Source organism: Vicugna pacos, chromosome 11 (assembly GCF_048564905.1).
Source record: "Vicugna pacos chromosome 11, VicPac4, whole genome shotgun sequence".
In the NCBI taxonomy this organism is placed as follows: domain Eukaryota; kingdom Metazoa; phylum Chordata; class Mammalia; order Artiodactyla; family Camelidae; genus Vicugna; species Vicugna pacos.
Genome location: NC_132997.1, coordinates 5,827,689 through 5,846,526, shown reverse-complemented (window position 1 = coordinate 5,846,526; position 18,838 = coordinate 5,827,689). Strand labels below are relative to the sequence as shown.

The following is an 18,838-nucleotide window of genomic DNA, read 5'->3' as shown; positions in this document are numbered from 1 at the left end:
AGGGCATTTACACAGCACTGTTTACAATGGTGGGAAGAAAAACTGAAGTGAAATCATATCCAGCAATAGAGAATTCGTTACATAAGTAATTGTGCATCTTTTCATTCCCCTATGGAAGGAATTTCTAGAGTCACTTGAAAGGAGTCTGTGATGAATGTAAATGTCACATCCAGGGACTAAATTTCCAGAAGCCTTAACTAAAGGAATACTCATAAAAGATCACAGGAATGTCTGTACAAGAAGGATGCCAGTCAAATATCCTTTCTGACAGTGGAAAATGGAGAAAACTTAACTGTCCACCATCAAGACAATGATGCGGTAAATCACAACGAGCTGCGAGCAATGAGGGAGCCGGCGTTTCGCCGTGGTCCAGGGCCTTGTCCACAGCATTCTCTCACCAAAGGTGTGCGTGGGAAAGAGACCACACCCGCAAATCAGGAGACCCCTCCACTCTATCTGAAAGGACCGGGTGAGTCTGGAGTGGGAGGACGTCTATGATATACACCTGAGTGATCAAAGCGAGCTGCAGAAAAACATATAGTATGGTCTCATTTTTAAATAAAGCTTATATACACACACGTATACATGGAATTCTCATATGTGTGTATATATGTATGTCATAGGCATAAAGGTCATGAAATATATATACCAAATTTTCAACAGCTTTTAATCTTCGGAAATAAGGGGAAGGGAGGTAGGGTCTTCCTGTACCACCACAGTTCTCTTTTCAGTATTTCAGTTAAGTATACTTGGAATTTAAAAGTTTATTTAAGTCCGAAGTAAAATGGACGATGCCTCCACAAGACAGAATGCTATACTGGTCATCAAAAATCATGCCAGAGGAGATAGAATATTATAGAAAAACATATAAAAAGCCGAATGGAAAATGGAGGTGTCCACACAGCAAACAGTCACAGAGTGCTCTCTGGTTTTTTATGACAGAGGTGATACACACTGACGAAAATATATGTTAACGTGTTAATTATTATCTTTGAATAGCGGGACAAGGATAGCCTCTTTTGCCCACTTTTTCAGACTTATTATTTTAAATGCACATTCTTTTTCATCTGAAAAAAAACATTTTTAGGTGTGTAGTACTACGCATTGGAGAATAATACAAGAATACTTAGAGAAACAAGTAACTAGGAGACAAGGCAGCAGCATCACACAATGTAGGACGGGCGATCCTGATTAACACCATGCAGTTACATAAGGACCCACAAATTGAGAGCACCTGCTGTAACAGGGCGTGATCCCCTTCTATTTGTCAGCAGTGTCTTCAGGCCTGAGGCAGTTCTGAGCACGGCCAGTGTCAGTGCTGGTGTCTGGATTGATGCTACTGGGGGTGAGGGCACCTGCAAGCCGAGAGGAAGAACAGAAATCATCCTCTGCCTTTTCTGTCTTGTTTCTTTGTTACTTTAAAAGAGAGGCATATATAAGATAAACTGTGTATCTACCCAAATGAAATTTCAGTAATGAAACCGTTTTTAAAGACTTCACAGCTTATATTCTGCCTATAACTGTCTTTTCAACAAAGCATCATATTTATTAAATGTTAATTAACTCAGTTAATTAACTCCCTGTTGAAACATTCTAGTAAAGAACATGAAATGCAGTATGTAAAAGAACCACACCTGCAGTGACTAGCTCAGCTGTCTTGACGGCAGTGCAGTCAACCCCCACCATCTTGTGGCCCTGAGCTCCTGATGCTGGTAAGACATCACGCTGCTGCCTCAGATGGAGAGAAATGGTGAAAGCATTTCTTGAACCCTACAGCACTGACAAAACATAACTGACAAATCCCAGGCTCCTTTGAGGCTCTCATTTTCTGTTTCTGGCCAACACCCGTCAATGAGCAGAACCACCCAATTCCCGAGCCATGGGACTCACGTGGGAAGGAGTTTTGGAGAAATTTCCAGGTATAGAATGTAACCAACTATACATAGAACTCTGAAAAAAGAAAAGATGCCATACTCTGATTTTGGAAGACACTCAAAATATTCTCCTGAGCCTTAGTAGCTGGAAAGGCTGAGCTTCTCCTAAGCCACTTATTTATTTCACAGCCAGTAAGCATCTCCCACAAACCCTGCTTCCCTGTGTCTGCTGGGAGCTTGAAGCACACTGCTGCTGTCGATCTTATAAGTCACAGGGCAGAGGCGTGTGTCTCACGCCTGCAACCCTCACACAGGCTCGCCTCCTAGCCTCACTGTCTGAACTTGGCTCCATTTTCTCACCTGTTTATTTAGTATCTGTTCTTCTGTAAGCTGCCTGAAATGCGTTTTGGAACATGTCAGAAGAATCAGTGGGTTGAGAAATGGACAGATTGAGAGGTGAGAGATGGGCAGACAGAGAGAGAGACTCCAAGAAAAGGGGAACAAATAAAATTTCCTATGCAAAACCCTCTTCTAATCAGGGAAGGAAACCACCACGGAAAAGTGTGAAGAGGCAGGTAGCTTAGGACTGTTTCCTGGATTCCATGAAAAGTCACACCAAGAGATGAGAGGGTAGAACTTTAAATAGTAAAAGAAAAAAAGTACGCATGCTTGAAAAATATATCTACAATATGTACTTTCTAAAGAATAGACTCAAATCAGCAAGGCCCAATAACACTATACTTGGGTATTTACAGAAGTGAGAATCCCATCTCCAAACCACAAGGCATCCCTTCGGAGCACTGACAGTCTACATGGGGCGGTCATAAAGCCGTCACTGCAAAAGCTATGCTACCCTGCACTTACGAGGAACGAGCAGCTGTGCTCGGGCTGCCCACGCGCGTCATTTACACCCCACAGCACCTCTACGGGGGGGGACGCCTAGCGAGCCCCGTCTCTGCAGGACAGAAAATCAGTTCTGGAGAGGCTAAGCCAACCTACCAGTTCTCCATCACACAGGACTTGTCACTCCAGAGCAGGAATCGAACTCGGTCCCACGAATGTAACCATGGTACTACCGTGCTTTGTGTGCTGTTTGTGTGTATAATACATTTGTTTCTATCATGAAAGGGTATTTAATAAATGATCGGTTGTCCTGTCTATCTCATTAGCTCACAATTAATCTTTATACTGTTGAATAGTACTCTTTTCCCGTGAAGAAATGAACGGAAAGAGTGGAGGTCAGAATGAGGTGGGGCTCCATTCTTTATCTGGGATCTCATCTCATCGAAGTCCCCAAACAGGGAGAAGGAGCAAATGTTCTCTTTATCTTTTAAAGAGAGGGCTCCAGTGATGGTGACTTATTCAATTCCAAAACCAAAGCTGGGGAAAGGGCACATGCAGCAATTAGAGCAGTATCAGCTGTAGGAAGGCGAAAAGAGCTCACGGGAGGGCTCAGGGGGCAGCCTCATTTAATTTCAATCGATAAAACAATAACACACTCTAAAAATATTAGCATACAATGGATTTGCTCTTTCTTGACATCTAGCAAGTTTCCACAGCCCACATGTAGCTTTATCGTGAACTAGTGAAAGGAAGAGTCCACAAACAGGGAAAATCAATGCCACAGGCAGGCTGAAACCCAGGCTGGAGTTTAGGAAGGGAAAGGGCATAGTTAAGAACTGAGGAAAGGCTGGGGGAAAAAATCATCACAATGACTCTCAAGCATCATCCAACAATCATATAATCATTCATTCAAGAGAGAGTTACTGAGGTCTTATTCTGTGCAAGATTGTACAGCGGGCGAAGCAAGAGCGCAGCATCCATGGTGGCAGCAAGTTGCGGGGCTCAAATACATTTCTGATCCCGGTAACTTGCACACTTGTCCTCAGTATAAAGGCAAAGATAAAAAAAGTAAAATAGTACTCTGTAAACTCAAAGCATTGTTGAAAAAAAAAGTTAAGAAGACCTAAATACAAGGACAGACACTCCACACACATTCCTCTATCAAAAGACAGTGCTCTTGGAATGGCAGTGCTCCCCAGAGCGATTCGTATATTCAACGTGGTCTCGATCACAATCCCAGCGGGCTCCTCTGCAGAAACTATCTGCTGCTACAATTCATTTGGAAATTCGAGGATCTCAGTAAACAAAACGTACTTGAAAAAGAACAATTTGAGAGGACTTGTAATTCTCAATTTCAAACCTTACAACTGTACCTCCAGGTGAGATTAGAGGCCATTGTGAAGTTATTACTGTGTTTATCCTTATTTACTAAATTCTCTACAATGAATATTACTGTTACAATAAGAAAAATAAAAAATAAGTTATCCTTTAAAACATGCACACCGATTCATTCATTGGGAAAAAATTATTTTATCAATAAAGAGATAAACAAATATCTAGTGAAAAAGGACAACTTAAAAACAAGAGTGCATTTGCATTTTTCATAAATTGAAAACTGAAAAGCACTAAGACGTCAAGTTTCTAGGGAGACCAATGCAACATATTAATAGTTATTTTCAGAAATCCTAATATAACAATGAAAACTCAGGAAAGGGAAAATCGTGACTGACAGCCAACTGCAAACACATGGAGAGCAAAGGCCTAGAAATCACAGTTCCTGCTACTAACACAATAGGAGAGGAAATTCCTCACTGAGGGGACAGTGGAATCCCATGCATAAGACAGGATACACATTACAAACTGCACTAGAATCGGGGGTGATTTTCTTAGAAGAATTCTAAAGTTACAAAATTGCTGAAAAACTATTCAAACACTGACAGAAAGATTAAAACACACAGTCATATATATTATATAGAAACATATGAAGTCTGCTCCCATGTTGCATAGAAATACAAACATATTTGTTCATTTATAGGCACTGATTACTTTATCCCAGGTAGAATATTTCAATTAAAACAAATAATCAATATTACACTCCTCTTGTCAAATCTACTTGATAAGTTACTCTGCTATGTAAACATAATGTGTCTAAGATAGATCTAAAATTAGTGAAAAACATCTTTTTATGGTTTCTTGAACTATTCTCAAAATTCAAAGCTTAATTTTAAAACAGATCTGAGAAGTAATTCTATACTACCTTTTCCCTCATGAAATAAACAGCAGTCTATTGTCAAAATTCTGTCCTTAAAATGATTCACGAGCACCGTATCCTCACAAAACTGCTGGACAGCAAGGCACTATCCAGACAATGTGACCCAACAAATGAAACACAAGGAAGACAGTGACCCTATTCTGGAGGGCTTATAGTCTGTGTCAACACTGGGGTTTTTATTTGATTGATTTGATTGGGTAGCAAAATAAAATCAGTCAAGTACTTTCTTCTTTGAGCATTCTATAAGTCATGACTCTGCTGTTAGTGTCATGAGCAGGAAAGACTTAAGCATGACTTGATTAGGTCAACTAGTAACAATCATCACTGGAGAGTGAGTAATAAAGAAGTTAACTGATAGCAATGCTTCTCCATATATGAGACCTAAAATAAATCTACACCGATATCCAAAAGTAAAATTAGGAGATGAGGTCCCCAATGAGAAAAAAATCTAACAAGAAATCAAAAAAGTAAAGACTTTTTCTTTAACGATTCCTGGAAAGAGTGGAGCATGGTGGTGAAGAGCTCAGATGCTAGGGGAAAATATGAGGGTCTGAATTCCCACAGCACTGGGTAGCTTTGACACTGATATGTCAGTGAAATTCTCTGCATCTCAGTCTCCGATGCATAGACTGGGGACAACAACAGTACCCATCTCCTAGAACGGTCTAAGAATTAAGTTATTTTAAATATACAAGTTTAAATAAAATACATCAGATATTTAATATTATCCCAAAAGCACAAGGAAAAATGAAAACAGAGATAAATTGGAGTTCATTAAAATTTAAAACTTTGCTTCAAAAGACACCATCCAGAAAGTGAAAAAACAACACTCAGGAGAAAATTTTTTCAAATCATTTATCTGATAAGGAATTTGTGTATCAAAAATAAAATTCCACAGCTCAACAATAAAAAGACAACTCAATTAAAAAATGAATAAAGGATCTGAAAATATATTTTCAAGGAAAATATACAAATGGCCAATAAGCACAATGAAACGATGTTGAATAACATTAGCTCTAAAGGAAATCAAGTCAAAACAACTAGGAGAAACCGCTTCACACTCACTACAATAGATTATAATCAAAAAAAGATTAACAAGCATTAATGAGGACACAGAGGAAGCGGAGCTCGCAGCCCTTGCTCGTGAGAACGTAACACAGCGTGGCCTCTTTGGAAAACATCCTGGCATGTCCTCAGAGAATTGAATATTTGGTTTCTGAATGATCCAGCAATTCTGCTTCCTGGGCACAGAAGTAAGAGAACTGAAAACAAATGTTCACATAAAAACTCCTACAGAAATTTTCACCATTACTTTTCTCCATTACTTTTCAGAGCCAAAAAACAGAAACAACCCAAATGTCTATCACGTGATGAATGGGTAAACAGAGGGGCCCAGCCATACAGTGGAATATTATTCAGCAATAGCAAAGCATAGAGTACTGACCCAGGGCCACAACGTGGACAAATATTGAAAACGTTACTCAGTGTGAAAGAAGTCAGTCAAAATAGATGGTTCCACTTACATGAAGTGACTTGATTTGCATGAAATGTTCAGCACACGCAAATCCACAGAGACAGAAGAGTGGCTCCCTGGGGCTTGGGGAGAATGGGGAAGTTGATAATGTCTGCTTATGCGTACTGGGTTTCCTGTTGGGGGGATGAAAATGTTCTAAGATTGACTGGGATGCACATTTCTGGGCATAGAGTAAAATCCGCTGTACATTTTAATGGGTGATTTGTATTAAAACTATTAAGAACAAAAGCACCTTGGGCTAGTACCTTCCATAGTAAATGCAAATTGTTAACATTTATTACAGGAAGAAGAAACTGCCCTCAGCATGAAAACAGGAGATCAGCAAATATTAGTTAACCGAAATTGGACAAGAGCATTTCACTTGAAACTGTTACTGAGTGTACACGAAATATTCAGTCATGACAAGGAAAATCAGTTTGACATCACGAAGAAGCATTCTGCTTCAAATGCAATTCAAGGATTCGGCAAGCCCAGCTGCTACAAATGACCAGAGGAGAAACCTGGTTCTTAAAACAAGCACCAGAGCCAACAAGGAAATGGTGGTGAGGAAAGCAGGCGGCCTAAAATCTGGAACAGTGTGCTACAAATAATTTCTCCACTGAAAATTCAAAAATAAAATGAAAGTGATGTAATGCTGTGTTGAACTCACGTGAATGGCCTTCCTGCAGTGCTTGACAGTTCTGTAACCCCGAATGACTCAGGAGAATCAGCATGGCTCCTGGGATTCCCCAAGTAACTGCCCACAAGCATGCTGACCACCATCATATCTGCCAGGGTTGAATTGCAGAGAAGAGACCAACCTCTGAAAGGCACAGGGAATGTTGACAAGGGAATAAAAGGCTGCAGTCAATCCTGGGACAGAGGCCCTTTGAGCAGAGGCCAAAAGGCTGCAGGTGAACTGGAGTGGCCCTGGGGCAGGAAGGGACCACAGGGGAGCATATCTCAATTATCTACTCTCTCTCCCTCGGGTAGGAGGGATAAAGCCTGCATCCTTCTCACCTGGAACTGTGGGTTCTGGCTGGCGGAAGTCTTACCGACAAGGAATGAATTACTCAAGACTGTGGAAAAAGGAAAGATAGCGAGAGGGATTAGGGAGCCAACTCCACGAGTCTCTCAAATGCTCCCATATTTATTGTGTATAATCAAAGGAAAAAGTCATTAACAGTTGTGAGATAGTAGGCAGGAACTTGGGGAAAGAAGGGATGAGACAGAGATTGTAGACTCCACCATGAGTACTAAGGCTTAGTTTACCTTTAGGGAAGTCATGGGGTGAGGGGAACAAGATACATTTTTTAGACATGTTTATTACAAAGCAGACCACCAGACCAGCCTGGTCCCTGTTTTGGGGATAATAGACTATCTAACACCACACAGGCCCGGCGTTTATAGCTGAGGGCCTGGGTCATTGCTGTGCAATAAGCAGAGTGCTATCTATACCCTCAAATATGTAAGCAAGGCATTGTCTCTCCTTTTTATGGCAAGGAGACAGAAGTGAGGATGCACAGGTGCTTGCTTTAAAGCAGTTACTAAGCACATTTTTTCTTCTTAAAGTTGACAGTCGGCTGGGATGTGTTACAATTTGTTAACCCAATCATGGGCTCCCACATGGAACCATTATGGAGGACATCCTAGGATGACAAATCCTGGCTCTGGGTCTTTTCCTGCCAGCTTCAGCCACTCCAGCAGGGTCTAGACACATCCCTGAATAACGATCCCACAGAACCACCTAAACTCTTAACTCCTGGTGCTTGAAAATTAATTTTAGCTCTACACAACTTTCCGTAGAAAAGTTTCAGAAATAAAAGATATTGTATTCTTTTTATATCTCATCATAAGACTGATTTTTCTGATTGCTCTAAGCTGCTTCTACATGGAAAAGCACCTAATTCTGCAGGTGAATTCAGTACTTTCCTTTGGGCATAACTAGACAGTCTGGGCTGTCTGACTTCTATTAGTCAAATACCGATACACTTAATTGATTTCTTTGCTCATCAATTTCAGCCTGGAGGTGAGGGTCTGTCACTATTTTCCTCAGCCCACCCTCTACTCTTTTCTCATCAACATCTCAGGCCTCCTGAAAACAAAACAAAGCATTTGTTTCCCTTCATCTACACTTTCCACAAAGGCAACAGGAATCATCATGCCTAGAGAATGAATTCAACACAAATGTTACAACAAAAATCTATAAACCTGAAGCAACTCCATCTCCGAATCATGATACACAATGACATGAGAGTAAGTGTGTCAGGTACAAAGCACGCGTGAGTCTGAACACCTCATTTCTATTCTTCAAAGGAAGGAAGGTTTTCATATTTTTTCTTATCATTCTTTGTCATTGTTTCTGATTAAGCCAAAACATTTTTTATGAAATAATTAAGCACTGCAATAACAGATTTTCGCTGTATCAATTACAGAAGGAATTCAGAGGGGATAGGAAAACCCACCTCTGTAAAATATGCAAAATTCCTTCCCCTGTTAAGAACACGAATACAAAATTCAACAGAGAATTCGAATTCTTGTGGAGAGGACAAAAGCCACAGAATCAAAGCAAAGTCATTATTATGACTCAATCCAAAATTCACTGGACAAACATGCTCAATGCATTCAAATGATTTTTAAGGCACACTGCAAACCATTCACTTAATTATCTACAGGCTAGAGGAAGAATTTCCCTCTATAACAGACAACATAAATCAATAGGTTGCCCCACCAAACAAGGAACAAACATCAGGTTTTTAGCAGTTCTGATAAATCAGCAAGTTTTAATGATCAAAATCCAGAAATTTTAAACATTCATTCACACCAGAATGAATCAAGCACTTAAAAAAAAAATAACCCAGAGAAACTAAACACATTGATCACGTACCTGGATCAATGAGAAATTCTTGTACAGCTGGAAAAAAAGAACAGGCTATAGCCTTTTACTTGAAAAATAAAGCTACTTTTAAAGATAACTGCTAAAACACATTTCATCATTCATGTTGCCTTGAAAAATCTGAGGAACTTGTCTCTGATCAGAAAAGCAATTCTGAGTATTAGTATTTTACAATTCAGTGCCAGTTTGCTTTAGAAGAAAAAAGAAAAGCTACTGTTTCTCATCTTGCACAAAGTTTAAAGAACCTCCCTGCCTCTATCTCCTCTCATTTTCTAAGCTCATGCTCCCCAACCCTTCTGAAACAATTATGAGAACCTCTTATTCCCACCAATATGCCAAATCACAAAATTTATTTGTGTAAATATATACTTACACCTTGAACTGGAGGAGAAATGTTTCAGAAGGCTATATGGAACTTATTGCTACATTCCTGAAATCACACACATACGCGTTCACAGAGACACAGACATATACAAACTGAATTACTGGGCACTTCACAAGCTAAGGACTTACAACTTCTAGAAGATAACTTTGTAGTTAGTTTAAAATACAAAACGGTCAGCTTTTGAAAGCCTTGAACATTGCAAAATCATCCAAATATCAATGAGATCCAATTAGCCTTCTCTGTAGAATGTAATTCCCCATGATGGCAAAGCAGACCCTAAGAAGTAGTGGATCCAAGACTCGTGTTTTTCACTAGCTATGACCGTTTTAAAACACGTTAAAAGATTTAGAAAGGTATGTCCCTACGACATTTATTCGTATTGAGATGGCATATGTATTCAATTGTCTATGCAGAAAATAGGACCCATGATAGTGTTTAAGAAATATTTTGTGTATTGAAATATTTATTTTAAAGTGCAGACAAGGAGGGTGGGTATTACTCCGCTGTAGAGCACCTGTTGAGCATGCACATGTTCCTGGCTTCAATCCCCAGTACCTTCATGAAAATATATAAATACAAGTGTTTATTTAAAAATAAGAATAAATTCATATAAAAAAATAAATGCAGACTAAAAACCACTGCAATCTAGGAGCCACAATTATAATAAAAAACAAGTGTTTCTATCAAATATTGACTATACGCCAATCACAGAGACAACCACAAATCACACCTGACAACCATCACGTGTGATTCTCAGCAACCCTACTAAGTAGACACGCATGAGAAACCCGGCTCTGCGGATGAGGAGACGGAGCTCGGAGGAGCCGGGGACGCTTACCGTCCTGCTCCCCGTGACACCGCATCAGCCCAGGGAAAGCGCTGACAGAGCTGCACTGAGGGGACACCCAGCTGCATGGAACCTTGGGGGATTGGGGAGTCCTAGAAAATACTCTAAAGTGTTCAGTGAAAAACCAGCTCAAATATATTACACTGTGCTCCATCCTCTAAACACGGAACATGACTGAGACCTTTTTGATGCCTCCGTGTCCTTTCTGCCATCATCATTTACGTGCCCTCTCAGCGCGACCAGTCATGAACTGGATCCCATACGAAGTGCACCCCATATGCAGAGCTTTTAAAGCTGTTTTATGAAGTTTGTAAGACTCCGTCTATTCCTCACAAAGGCGGTCATCCAGCACTAGTCACCGGTGCGGATGTACCACCTGAAATCACACCTTTCTGCATTTTAAAATCCCTTCATGTAATACAGAGTTTTAAACAGCAAAGAAGCAGCTCAACCACAGACAGTGGACAGCTTTTCACCATACGGACTTGAACAGCCCATCGGACTACCTGGAAGCCCTTTTCTTCTATTAAACCCACTTCCAGGTACTTCATCTGATTGGTGGACTCGGCCTCTGACTGACCTACTCAGAGAGATCCCATCCTCACATCCAGGGGTGGGAGAGGACCCTGCTGCTGGGAGAAATCAGTGAGGAAGGTGGACATCATCCAGCCATATCTGCACGGGTAGAAATGCCACATGCTCAGAAATTATACCGTCAGCACCCCTGGGCTCCCATGGACTGGTTTCACATTAACCAAACTTATGACACACTGATGCAAGAAAACCAGAAATTCAATTTATTAATGTAACAGGAGATGTGAAACTACAAAAGAGATTGAAATATCAGAGTTCAACCATGAGTACAGATTCTCCTCCATGGCCCAATCTCGGGCAGGCAGTCACATGGCAAGCTTGGACAGAAGCAGAGCAGGAAGAGTTTCTAGATTAACTCAATGGACTAAATTTCTGTTATAAGAACAGATCTACTGCCTGGAAAACAATTAACGCCAATCACGGGGCACAGTTCATGGGCAGTGGCTGAGACACGACTGTGAGCCCCTGTATAACTCCCCTTTCCCTGTCCTTTCTGGTCTAACTGATGCAGAGGTACAGAGATCCAGGGATGCAGATACCTCTAAACTCCCAAAGCTCATCCCTGGGAGCCTGGAAACCAGATAGCCAGGGTTTAAACCCCAGCTCTGCCACTTACTAGCTCTGTTACCTTGGCCAAATTACTTACCCTCTGTGTGCCTCAATTTCCACACTTAAACCTGGGATAACAATCAAATCTTTCTTACTCACTTGTTGTGAAGATTGAAGGATTCATTTCTGTAAAACTCTCAGAAAAGAATGTAGCATATTTTTGGTGCCCAACAAATGTCAATTTAATAAGAAAGTGATTTACAAGTCTCCCATCTAATCATCTTCTGTGTTTCATGGCTAGTCTGAGTCCCAAAGGAAATCCTTATTTCCCCTCTTATAAACTCTTGAGGAGCACCCTTCTCTTTCAAGCCACCACCTGTTTAAACTGAGGGAGGGGATCCCTCCTCCCCACTCCTCTGGTCCATGGGAGACTGCTTCTCCCTTCACACCCCTGACCACTGGCCCACGGCTATCCCTCCTCACACTAACAGATTGAGGTGTGAGTCCGGGGAGACAAGCAGGGCATATGAAACCTTTCCTTTCCCTCCAGTGTTGGCCACCATTAGGAAGCAGCTGGGATGCTCAGCTCCATGGCAAGACACTCCTGTGCATTATGGGCCAGATCCTCTCAAGGGAATGCTCGCTGTGGCCCAGAGTTACCTGGGACTGCGTGAGTCTCTAATTCTGGGACATAGTGTCATGACACTCACTCTCCCACAGCCCTGAGTTTCATGGAGAACGTAGCTTCATCAGTAATAAAGGAGACATTTATCGCCTGCCTGTTCTTCTTGGTCATCTCTCAGTTGGCTGCTGGACACAACATGTGTATAAGTATTGGGTCCCCTTAAGCCCCAACATATATGAAGTAACAAAAAATTCTGTGGCTTAACATTGGTTCAGGGCGACTGTGTAACGGTCCTGACTCTGCTGATGCTAAATTATGTGTTTAGGGACTATGGAACTTCCTCAAATATCTTTCATCATAAAACCAGCTTTCCTTATTTTCCTGTTTCTCAGTAATTGCCAAAGACTCTCAAATGATGGCTTCACACCAAACAGCAGTTAAGTTTATGAGCCCTCTTGACATACACACTGTGCTAAACACTTTACATAATTTCTTATTCTCACAATTCTACAAAGCAGAAATGAGTGTCCCCATCTCACAGACGAGGGAAAAACTCCGAACGAACTGACTCAGGATCACTTAGCTCAGTGGCAGCGCGTGCACGCAAACCCAAGTCAAAACACTACACCCCTTCGTATATGTACCAAATCTCCTACCACCCATTGACACACAGCGGTGGGGATAATACTTAGGGAACTCAGTACACTTTTCAGCTTTAAGGTGCTCCAGAGGCCTCTTCTAGCTCTTTTATAAAATCCCGGCTCACTGGTTTCTAACACTGCAAGAGAAGTCCGATGTTCGGAGCGCCAGCCAGGGCGGAGCGCCGGCGCAGAGCACGCAGCCGCACAGAGCAGCGGAGCTACCGGCGGCGCAGGCAGGGGGAGAGCGGCCCCCCGCCTGTCGGGCAGGAACACAACCCCTGACCGAGGTGCTGGGAGGGGGCACGACCCGCCATCATGCCTGTCCAGTCTGCAACATCTGACTGCGGCATCCAGAGGGGCAGTTACCCGCCCGCCCGCAGCAAAAGAGAGCTGCATCTGACCCCGTGTTAGGAGGAGGCGCGATCTGCTTGCCGACAAGTGCTGGGAGCAGCACAGAAGAGGGCGCCAACGGAGGGCCTATGAAATATGAAAACAAGCTGAGCTTCCAAAACAGGACGAAGACAGAAGGACTTCACATTAAAAGCACACAGACTCCAGGAGAACAACGACAACAACCCTTTTTGTTTGTTTGTTTTGTTTTGTTTTTTGTTTTTTGGTTTTGGTTTTTGTTTTGTTTTGTTTTTAATCTGTTTTTACCTGTTCTATTTTGAATTACTCTCTTAATTTTTACTTCTTAATTCATTTCTATTTCTCTTGGATTTTGATGTCCTGTTATTGATTAGACACAGGCTTCAAACACATATATTCATCTCCCCACCCCCCTTTTTTATTTTTTAAAGGTTTTAAAAGGACGTCTCCACCCGATTAATACTCTACTTCAACCCGCTCTTCTATTATTCATTATACAATGTTTTCAAGCCCTCTTTCTCCCTTCTTTTAAAAATCTTTCTCTCTCTCTCTTATTTTTTTCTCTTTTTTCTCTTTATTTTCTTTTTTCTTTTTTTTTCTTTTTTTTCTAAGTTCTATTCCTAAATAGGCATTAGATAGATAAAATTCTTAAGATCCAAAATAGAGAATTGATGCTCCATAAACCACAATGCCAGAGAGGTATGAGCAAGATGAAGAAGCAGAGAAAACTTTCCCAATTAAAAGAACAAGAGGAATCCCCTGAAAGAAAGCTCAATGAAATAGACTTCAATAGCCAACTAGATCAAAATTTCAAAAAAGGAGTGGTCAAATTGCTGAAGGAATTAAAAGAGATAGTGCTTAGAGAAATAAAATATGTCAAAAATGAAATTGAAGCTATAAAGAAGAGCCAAGCAAAATGGGAAAACTCATTGACAGAGATGAGGAATGATCTAACAGCTGTGCAAAGCTGACTAGTTAATGCAGAGGAACGAATTAGTGATCTAGAAGACAGGGCAACAGAAAGCACCCATTCAGAAGAACTACAAGATAAGCAAATAAAAAATAATGATAATAGCATAAGGGACCTATGGGATAATATAAAGCATCCCAATCTTCGCATAATAGGGGTCCCAGAAGGGGAAGAAGGATCAAAGGGGATTGAAAAGGTTTTTGAAGAAATCATTACTGAAAACTTCCCAAACTTAAAGAAGGAATCAGATATACAAGTACAGGAAGCTCAGAGGGTCCCAAACAGGAAGAACCCAAATAGACCCACACCAAGACATATCATAATCAAGATGGCCAGAGTCAAGGATAAAGAAATGATTATAAAGGCAGCAAGAGCAAAGCAAAGAGTGAATTACAAGGGAACCCCCATAAGGCTCTCAGCTGATTTCTCTACACAAACACTACAGGCCAGAAGGGAGTGGCAAGATATATTCAAAGCCCTGAATGAAAAAAAGATGCAGCCTATGATACTTTATCCAGCAAGGCCACCCTTTAGGATAGAAGGAGAAATAAAGAGTTTCACAGACAAAAAAAAAAAAAAGCTGCAGGAGTTTAGCAACACTAAACCCATGCTAAAAGAAATATTGAAATGGCTATTCTAAATTGAAAAGCAGCAGGATGCTACAGAAATGAGAAACGTACAGCTGGAAAGGTGATAACCCATGAATTACAAATAAAGAAAACACGAAATTATAAAAGAAGACATACAAATCACTGAGAGTGGGAGAGGGAGGCAGGGAAATATAGAATCTTTTTTTCTTTCTTTTTTAAATTTTTTTAACAGAAGGATGGGTTTGAGATCATGTTATTATCAGTTTAATAAAAACGGGTATAGGTTAATAGATTTACAAAAAAGGGTAATCACAAGTCAAAAATTTACAAGGGAGTCACAAAAATTAAATAAAATCCATGATAATAGAAAGGAAAATTACCAAACCACAAAAGGAAGAAGAAAGGAACAAAGAGGATATATCAATTCAACTGCAAAGATAAGTTCAAAATGGCAATAAACACACATCTATCATTAATTACTGTAAATGTTAATGGACTAAATGCTCCAGTCAAAAGACATAGAGTGGCAGAGTGGATAATAAAGCAAGAACCTTCAATATGCTGCATACAAGAGACCCACTTTAGGGAGGACACATATAGATTGAGAGTGAAAGGATGGAAAAGGATATTCCATGCAAATGGAAAAGCCAAAAAAGCAGGTGTTGCAGTACTGATTTCAGACAAAATAGACTTTAAAACAAAGGCCATAAAGAAAGATAAAGAGGGACATTTTATAATGATTAAAGGAGTGATACAAGATGAAGACATTACACTCGTTAATATATATGCACCCAATATAGGAGCACCTAAGTACATACAAGAATTACTAACAGAGATAAAGGGGGATATTGATGGGGATACAATCATAGTTGGAGATTTTAACACTGCATTAACATCACTAGACAGATCTTCCAGACAGAAAATAAACAAGGCAACAGAGAAATTAAATACTACAATAGAAAAACTAGATTTGGTGGATATTTTCAGAGCTTTACACCCCCCAAAAATAGAATATACATTCTTTTCAAGTGCACATGGAACATTTTCCAGGATCAATCATGTACTTGGGCACAAAAGAAACCTCAACAATATTAAGAAGTTAGAAATTATCTCAAGCATCTTTACTGACCACAATGCCATGAAACTGGAAATCAACAACAGAGAAACAAAAGAGAAAAAAAGAATAGCATGGACATTAAACAATATGTTATTGAAAAAACAATGGATCAATGAGGAAATCAAAGCTGAAATTAAAAAATACCTTGAGAAAAATGATAATGAAAGCACAACCACTCAAAACCTATGGGACAGCAAAGGCAGTGCTAAGAGGGAAGCTTATAGCAATACAGGCCTTCCTCAAAAAAGAACAATCTCAAATAAACAAGTTAACCCAACACCTGAATGAATTAGAAAAAGAACGAAAAGCCCCAAAAAGCAGCAGAAGGAAGGAAATAATAAAGATCAGAGAGGAATTAAATACAATAGAGATTAACAAGACCATAGGAAAAATCAACAGAATCAAAAGCTGTTTTTTTGGAAAAGTAAATAAAGTCCACAAACCTCTGGCTAAACTCACAAAGAAGAAAAAAGAGAGAGCACAAATTAGCAAAATAAGAAAGGAAAATGGAGAAATTACAACAAACAAAATAGAAATATAGAATATCATATGAAAATATTATGAAAAAGTATATGGAACCAAACTGGATAACCTAGAGGAGATGGACAAATTTCTGGAAACATACTGTCCACCAAAACTGAATCAAGAAGAAACTGAACACTTGAACAATCTGATCACTAGAAAGGAAATAGAAATAGCAATTAAAAACCTCCCTACAAATAAAAGTCCAGGACCGGATGGCTTCACCAGGGAATTCTACCAAACATAAAAGAAGAACTCACACCAGCCCTTCTCAAACTCTTCCAGATGATTGAAAAGGAGGGAATTCTCCCAAACTCATTCTATGAAGCCACCATCACCCTGATACCAAAACCAGGCAAAGACACTACAAAAAAAAAGAGAATTATAGGCCAATATCACTGACGAACATAAACGCCAAAATCCTCACCAAAATTTTAGCAAATAGACTTCAACTACACATAAAAAAGATTATACATCATGACCAAGTGAGGTTCATCGCAGGGACACAAGGCTGGTTCAACATACACAAATCAATCAATGTAATACATCACATCAACAAGAGAAAGGACAAAAACCACATGATCATCTCAATCGATGCAGAAAAAGCATTTTATAAAATTCAACATCCATTTATGATAAAAACTCTCGCCAAAGTGGGTATAGAGGGAACATATCTCAACATAATAAAAGCTATATATGACAAACCTACAGCCAGCATAGTACTCAACGGTGAAAATCTCAAAAGCTTCCCACTAAAATCTGGACAAGACAAGGATGCCCACTATCACCACTCCTATTCAAAATAGTCCTGGAAGTCCTAGCCACAGCAGTCAGGCAAGAGAAAGAAATAAAAGGGATCCAAATTGGAAAAGAAGAGTTAAAAGTGTCACTATATGCTGATGACATGTTACTATATATAGAAAACCCTAAAAGGTCCACACAAAAGTTTCTAGAGCTGATTGAAGAATTCAGCAAGGTAGCAGGTTACACAATTAACGTTCAAAAATCAGTTGCATTTCTTTACACTAACGATAAATCAACTGAAAAAGAAAGTAAAGAAACACTCCCCTTTAAAATAGCACCCAAAGTAATAAAATATCTGGGAATAAATCTAACCAAGGAGGTGAAAGAATTATACACAGAAAACTATAAACCACTGATGAAGGAAATTAAAGAAGAATTTAAAAAATGGAAAGATATTCCATGCTCCTGGATTGGAAGAATCAATATTGTTAAAATGGTCACACGGCCCAAGGCAATCTACAGATTTAATGCAATCCCTATCCAATTACCCAGGACATATTTCACAGAACTAGAACAAATCATAATAAAATTTATATGGAACCATCAAAGACCTAGAATTGCCAAAGAATTACTGAAGAGAAAGAAAGAGGCTGAAGGAATAACTCTCCCAGACTTCAGACAATACTATAGAGCTACAGTCATCAAGACAGCATGGTATTGGTACCAAAACAGACATATAGACCAATGGAACAGAATAGAGAGCCCAGAAATGAACCCACAAACTTTTGATCAACACATCTCCACAAAGGAGGCAAGAATATACAATGGAATAAAGACAGTCTCTTCAGCAAATGGTGTTGGGAAACCTGGACAGCAGCATGTAAAACAATGAAGCTAGAACACTCCCTTACACCATATACAAAAATCAACTCAAAATGGATTAAAGACTTTAACATAAGAAAAGATACAATGAACCTCCTAGAGGAATACATAGGCAAAACATTATCTGACATACATTTCAAAAATTTTCTCCTAGAAGAAATAAAAGCAAGAATAAACAAATGGGACCTAATGAAACTTACAAGCTTCTGCAGAGCAAAGGAAACCAGAAGTAAAGGAAGAAGAAAACCTATGGAATGGGAGAAAATTTTTGCAAATGTAACCGACAAAGGCTTGATCTCCAGAATATATAAGCAGCTCATACATCTCAATAAGAAAAAAATAAACAACCCAATCCAAAAATGGGCAGAAGACCTAAACAAGCAATTCTCCAAGGAAGACATACAAATGATCAAAAAGCACATGAAAAAATGCTCAATATCACTAATTATCAGAGAAATGCAAATCAAAACTACAATGAGGTATCACCTCACACCAGGCAGAATGGCCGTCATTCAAAAATCCACAAATGACAAATGCTGGAGAGGCTGTGGAGAAAGGGGAACCCTCCTGCACTGCTGGTGGGAATGCAGTTTGGTGCAGCCACT

At 39.8% G+C, this 18,838-nt stretch overlaps 1 protein-coding gene across 4 annotated transcripts in view; it reads right to left on the bottom strand.

Moving 5' to 3' along the window:
* Positions 1-250: 250 nt before the first annotated feature.
* The window catches only part of LOC140699566 (uncharacterized), a 40,199-nt gene continuing 21,611 nt past the window's right edge, over positions 251-18,838 (bottom strand). For 3 of the 4 annotated variants that reach the window (XR_012077754.1, XR_012077752.1, XR_012077753.1), the window contains exons 2-4: positions 1,635-1,728; positions 1,235-1,355; positions 251-523 (exon numbers count right to left, since the gene is read on the bottom strand). Coding sequence is in view for 1 of the 4 variants with exons in the window: in XM_072972220.1 (XP_072828321.1) it covers positions 1,261-1,355; positions 1,635-1,728; positions 1,891-1,950 (249 nt within the window). In the remaining 3 variants the exon portion in view is untranslated. Of the gene's footprint in view, positions 524-1,234; positions 1,356-1,634; positions 1,729-1,890; positions 1,951-18,838 lie in introns of all 4 variants that reach the window. The other variant, XM_072972220.1, reaches the window with a different exon arrangement.